Source organism: Notolepis coatsorum (genome assembly GCF_963971535.1).
Source record: "Notolepis coatsorum genome assembly, chromosome: 3".
NCBI lineage: Eukaryota > Metazoa > Chordata > Actinopteri > Aulopiformes > Paralepididae > Notolepis > Notolepis coatsorum.
Genome location: NC_140167.1, coordinates 52,349,113 through 52,356,125, shown reverse-complemented (window position 1 = coordinate 52,356,125; position 7,013 = coordinate 52,349,113). Strand labels below are relative to the sequence as shown.

Below are 7,013 nucleotides of genomic sequence, written 5' to 3'. Positions count from 1 at the left end.
TGTGAGGAACAAATTGTAAAGAGCTTAGGATAAAAGCGCTATGCACCATTTACTATAGAATAAAGCTAATTTGGATATTTAAAAATATATATAATACAAATTAAAAAATTTAATAAACACTATGTGGTCCACAAGATCAGTGAGAGCAGCTTTATATTTCAATGGAGCAGCTTTATATTTATATTTGATGACATCACAAGTTTGATTCTTACTTTTCTGGTTTATGGCTTTGGGAGAGAGAGTAGCTCATGTCTTGGGCCATGGAAATAACATATTCGATTGTGTTTCTGCATGGTGTTCGTGTTCCCCTTTAAGATTCAAGTTAGGGCGTTATTGCTAAAGCGCCGAAACAATGTGTACTCAAAATATGCCAATATGTTGTTTCCCGCAGTAAAATTAACTTGATAGGCCAATGTTGAGAGAAGGGCAGTCTTGACAAATACATTTTCTAACAATGAGCCCGGATGGGAGGGAACAGATGGTGGAGGTAAACGGTACCCTATCCCCCCCCCTCACAGTGAGCTGTGGTGTTCCACAAGGAAGCATACTAGGACCGCTACTGTTCCTAATTTATGCAAATGACATGTCGTCAGCTTGTGACTGCAACTTGTTCCTGTTTGCGGACGACTCAGCCCTGCTGGTCTCTGACAAGAACAAGTTACAGGTTGAAAAAACCCTCAGCTCGGAACTAGGCAGAATCTGCATATGGCTCGCTGATAACAAACTATCATTACACATGGGCAAAACAGAGTCCATTCTCTTCGGTTCAAATAACAAACTCAGCAAGACTGACGGCTTCTCAGTTACAGTGGGTGACAATATTGTCACAAGGAAAGATGAAATTACCTACCTGGGTTCCATCCTAGAGGCTAATCTCTCCTGTGACAAAATGGCATCCAATGTAATAAAAAAAGTCAACCAACGAACTCGATTCTTGTACCGGATCTCCTCTCTGGTAAACAAGAATACCCTGAAGACTCTGGCAGGAGCACTCATTCAGGGGTACTACGACTATGCTTGCACCTCATGGTACCAAAGCACCTCAAAGGCGCTAAAAACAAAATTACAAACATCTCAAAACAAACTGGTCAGACTACTGCTTGACCTTACTCCTAGAACCCACCTCACCCCTGCCCACTTTGACAACCTAGGATGGCTTAGAGTAGACGACAGAGTACAGCAACTTGCAATGGGCCTGGTCTACAAGATACACTACACAACCAAGGTACCCATGTACATGTCAAAATACTTCCCAAAGGTCAGTGAATACCACGATCACAACACCAGAGGGAGCTCCACAAATCATGTTAAACCCAGATTCTGCTCAAATAAGGGACTAAACACGTTTCGCAATTATGCCACATCAATGTGGAACGCCCTACCCAAAGCTGTAAAGGAATGTGGATCACTACCCACTTTCAAAACCTCTCTCAAGGGACACCTACGGGAGACTGCAATTCAACACTGGCCCCTGTAAATATCCTAACCCAACCCCCTCCAATGTACAGTAATTTACCTAGTATGGTTTTGTCAATAGTCCAATGTACAATTTTGTTTGTTTGTACAGTGTCCCCCCCCCCCTCAATGTACAGTTTTGCTTGTTTATACAGTGTGCCCCCCCCCCCAACCACCTCCAATGTAGATTACCCAGTATGGTTGTCAATATCCCAGTGTACCCAACCCCCCCCCACCCAACCTCCTCCAATGTACAGTTTCTACGTCAAATGTATATACTCCCTTTTCCTGACTCCTTCTGTATCACAAACAGTACTGTATTTGCAAATCTGGTATGTCATAAATGTATAGATGTAGCAGTACTGACTATCTGTATGTCATGTATGTCATATATGTCCTGATGAATTGAAAATGGGGGACCCTGATGTAAACAAGACGAAAGTCTTTCTCTGGTCTGCATCCCCTTAACAATTGTGTGTATTGAGCTGTACTGTATTGTACCCATTCTGCAATCTGTTAATAAAGTTTTCAATCAATCAATCAATCAAAACCGGTATGTTTGTGTTTCTTGAACCTCGTGTCTGCACCTTCAGCTGCTCGCGGCGGGGTTTCCATGGTAACACGGGGCACACACAACGCAGGAGGAGGAAAGTTCCTTAGCAACGCTAACACAAGGCAACAAGCATATTTTCGGCGTGACGCTAAATTCGTGTCATTATTCGACAATTCTGACATGTTCAAGAACATGAAGGAGTTAACAGCCGAAGGTTTCAGCGTGAAGTCAACTATGAAGAACTCCGTGGTAAGTTTTGATACATTGAAACACACAGCTGGCCAAAACAAACACGACCTTTATTCCCAGTAAATCACCTAACGCTAGTTGCCAGTTAATTTCACACTATAATACGGCTAAACGTAACGTTATTGTATTGTTAGACATTAACAAGCGATTTTGCCAGCGAACATCTGGCATATGGGCGCATGCCATTGCCAACTCCACACATCATCACACCTGTAGCACATTTTCGAGTTGTTTGCTGCACAACGTTTTAGTTTCATAGCTCTGTGTTTGATTTGACAGCGATAAACACCCTGCTCAGTGTTCAGAGTAGATTATAGGTAATAGAAGAATAGTAATCAACTCGGCAATCAACCCCACTTTCAGGAAATCGGTGTTACAATGACAAGTGGTTGAGTTCAGTTGGCTTTGTGAGCTCAGCTCTGCTGTCAAGTCCAATATGTGTACTGTAGAATGAAGATAACAGAAGGAGGGGACCTCATGCTACTAAATGTAACGTTATCGCTCTCGGAATTATTCAATTATGCAGCAGATAGATACTGATCTGCTAATAGACACAGCTGATGCAGTATACACAAATACTGCAATCTGCATAATTAAAATAGATGAAACATTAGCATGGCTAGCGATATTTGTTTGTCTGTCAGTGTGCATGTACAATTGATTGAAAACTTTATTAGCAGGTTGCAGAATGGGTACAATACAGTACTGCTCAATACAAATAACTGCTAAGAGGATGAAGACCAGAATTGTTTACATAAGGGTCCTCCGACAAGACATGCGTGTGTGTGTGGTTTTGCTTGGCTTTTGGAAAAGTTGAGGTGGTTATGTAGAAGTGATGGGCGATGAAGGCTATACTCTATGACCTTTTGGGGGAAAATAAGACTTGCACAACCCATTTAGAGACTGTAATGCAAGGAAATTACACTACTCATTTGGGAGACATAATTATGCTAAGTAAGAACACAAGAAAACAAAGGGCTGTTTTGGGGTTTCTAAGCTTCAGTAGCCTATAGGCATATCAACAAATCAAAGGTGCATTGTTCTTGCACACTGTTTCAATGCGGTGGGTAAAGTTAGATGAGAGCTATGTTGTAGTTTTTATGAACTATTTTCAGTTTTTACTTTTACAGGAGTACTTGTATGAGAGGAAATGATTTTCAAAATAAATATTCAATTATCATTCCGATAAGCTATGCTGTTTCTTCATGCTGCAATATAGAAATATTTGGAGTGGTAAAAGAAACAACAACAACAACAACAACAACAACAACAACAACAACAACAACAACAACATAAAAACAATGAAGCATTCAAATCTTGATTTTGGTGTTGAATCTTTGAAGCATTTGGGTCAGCCCTAGAAAGCAAACATACAAAGTATCACATCTTGGGATACATCTTTCTTTAGGTGGTCAGAAAAATGCACTCTTTCCTGAGGGAAGGGGTGGTCGTTGCATGGTAGTGTGTGTGTGTGGGTGTGTGTGATATAAGATAAGATAAGATAAGATATTCCTTTATTGATCCCCTTGGGGAAATTCAGGCATCATAGCAGCATGGGGGGGAGGGGGGGGGGGGGTACAAGTAGTAAAACAACACAGTGTACAGGTAGTAAAAACAACACAGGCAGTGTAAACAATTTGGTCAATATGGTCAATATAATTTACTATCTGACTAGCTGAAGAAATATTCACATTATTCACAGTGTCACATAAGGTGCAGTATGCATGAGGTAGTGTTCTAATTTACTATCTACTGTATACATTATTCACAGTATCACGATATCCACTGAAATATACATTATTCACAGTATCACAGTATCACAGTGTCCACCTAAGGTGCAGTAAGCCTAAGGTAGTGTAGGTTGTCCTCCTTGGGTTCCTATAAGTCCCAGGTCAATGTCTGGTAGCAGTCGCTGTCGCTGCCCCCTGTTGTGGAGCCTGGAGGCTGCTAGTCGCTGCCCACTGTTGTGGAGCCTGATGGCCGCTGGTATGAAGGACTGTCCGAGGCGGTTAGTTAAGTGTCGTGGGGGAATGAGTCTGTGGCTGAACGAGCTTCTCATCTTGACTAGCTCGTCGTAGAGGGGGTGGTAGGGGTTCTCCATGATGGCAGCCAGCTTCCTTATCATCCCCCTCTCTGCCATCACCTCAAGTCTAGGTAGCTCGACTCCCACCACGGAGCTAGCCTTCCTCACCAGCTTGTTGAGCTTGTTGGTGTCCCTTGAGTTGATGTAGCCTCCCCAGCATGCCACAGCATAGAAGAGGATGCTGGCCACAACAGACAACAGTAAAAAGACTGCAGCAGTCTGTTGCACACATTGAAGGACCTGAGTCTCCTCAGGAAGAACAGCCTGCTCTGTCCCTTCCTGTAGAGGGCCTCTGTGTTATCCGACCAGTCCAGTTTATTGTTCAGGTGTACCCCAAGGAACTTGTATGAGTCCACTCCACATCCACCCCTCGGATGGAGATGGGAATCAGGGGGGGCCTCTTCTTGCCCCTCCGGAAGTCCACCACCAGCTCCTTGGTCTTACTGGTGTTGAGTTGGAGGTGGTTGCTGTCGCTCCACCCCACGAAGCTCTCCACCAGGGCTCTGTACTCCTCCTCATCATCGTCGGTGATGTAGCTTACGATGGAGGAGTCGTCTGAGAACTTCTGCAGGTGACACCCGCTTGAGTGTGTCACCTGTACGTCAGACTGACTGTCCTTTAGTCTGATGTACTGTGGCCTCTCAGTGAGATAGTCCTTGATCCAGGCCACCAAGCCGTGCTCCAGCTGCATCGCGGAGAGCTTCTCCGCTAGCAGTGACGGCTGGATGGTGTTGAAGGCGCTGGAGAAATCAAAGAACATAATCCTCACTGAGCTGCGCGGCTTCTCCAGGTGCGTGTACGCTCTGTGGAGCATGTAGATGATATAAAAAAGATATCACTTCCATTTCTAGATCTTCCATAGTCATCTATAAACACTACTGTGAAGCCGAGCATGTTTAATTTGTGTAGTGATGAGAAGTGTTCTCTAACATCACGGGCCGGCTAACCCCGGATGTGCTTATTGTCATTGAAAATATTGGGGAGGTGTTCATTCTAGAGGTTGGTTGAACCTTTGAGTACAGTCTAGAGGAATCCTTTTTAACCAAGATAATGTAATATCAACAACTGGTGCAGAGCATTTCACATCTGGTCTACAAGTGTAAACCTTTGGTTTTTATATTTGGTAGCCTAGTAGGTCATGTACACAAGCTGGTTGTGAAGGGCCTCCAGATGGCCGGTCTCTCTAAGAGAAAGGCCAAGCAATTAGCAAGGTATTGTTCCATATCTGCTGGTTTGTGTGTTACCTTTTCGCTTGCTACTGTTATTTTCATCATGTGTGTAATTATCCTGTTTGTATGCAACAATGTGGCCAATCAAGCACAGTTACTCTCAATATCTCTCAATATCTGATTGCATTATTAGTGTTTATGTCCTCATGTCCACATACTTGTATTAATATGGACATAAATAAATCATTCAAATGTGTGTGTGTGCGTGTGTGTGTGTCTCTGTGTGTGTGTGTGTGTGAGTGTGTGTGTGTGTGTGTGTGTGTGTGTGTGTGTGTGTGTGTGTGTGTGTGTGTGTGTGTGTGTGTGTGTGTGTGTGTGTGTGTGTGCACATGTGTGTGTCTACTTGACATGGCTAGATTCGTATAAAGATATCTGTTAGTATTCAGGGAAGCTGGGAGCTGGACCTCATCGGCACTCCTATTACAAACCCTGTTAGACTCTCAGCCTTTTTTATTTATCCATCAATCTATTCAGCCACCTCAGCATTTCGCTGTGAATCTAAAGCAGATAGTATTACAAGCTATGAGTGATGAGTGCGTCAGTGGTTCTGTGCTGGCGTTCCCCTGCCTTGACAGACAAATGGTAACAGGGCCAGAGCAGCCCGTGGCTCTGACTTTCCTGCAGAGTTGAGAGAGGCTTTGAGTTTATCTAGTCTACAGTGAATGAGTGGGCTAATTTCCAAAGACCAGTCAAATCTAGTCTGGCTCCCCTCCTGTCCATTTAGAGCAAATGAAGACAGATCAGCAAAGTGTAATAGGCCCAGAAACCAGAACCCATCAGTCTTTATTGATGGGCTCTATTGATTGGTCAAGTAAACCCATCTTTGTGGTGCCAGGAAAATAGGTTATGATGAGAAATTAGCACCAGTAGCCTATATAATATTCTATAGGCTCGGTCTAGGCCTACTGTTTGTTAAAAAAGATAGCCTGTCATCTACTGTACTTTAAATACATTAGAGATTAAAAAAATCAACTTTTCAACCCTGCAAGATGTCTTTCCTCTGTATTTGCAGTCGGCTGTATAAAACGCTAATACTATTTAAGATATTTGTATTACTACTGGTTTTTAGCCACGACGAGGCAATAAAATAATGAATTTACTATGTGTGATTTCCCTCAGTTGGGTGTTGAGGAATGAAACCCGCTGTAACCTCCCACTGTATTCTGGCAGATTTGGCAGGCCATAGTGCTATTGAGGTGACAGACTTTAAACTGATGATGAAATAAGCCTTCCATGGCTCAGGATATCCGTGATATTATGTGTGGATGATGCAGCAGCACATGGCAAATATTTCAAATGGATTCTGTTGGAGAATCTATTCAGCTCTGTGTGTGGTTGTAAAGCAGGAAGGTGATTCATCATACTTCACTGAAACCTGCATTGTAAATGATCCTTTTTTCATACAGGAGCTTTCTTACTGTACTATTCAGATCATTACAATATG

At 43.0% G+C, this 7,013-nt stretch overlaps 1 protein-coding gene across 1 annotated transcript in view; it reads left to right on the top strand.

Annotated features, from left to right (window-relative positions):
• Positions 1 to 2,188: 2,188 nt before the first annotated feature.
• Positions 2,189 to 7,013, top strand: part of pacrg (PARK2 co-regulated) — a gene marked incomplete at both ends in the record, with an annotated part of 495,713 nt that continues 490,888 nt past the window's right edge. The window contains one exon of the mRNA XM_084311203.1: positions 2,189 to 2,257. Coding sequence (XP_084167329.1) covers positions 2,189 to 2,257 — 69 coding nt within the window. The remainder of the gene's footprint in view (positions 2,258 to 7,013) is intronic.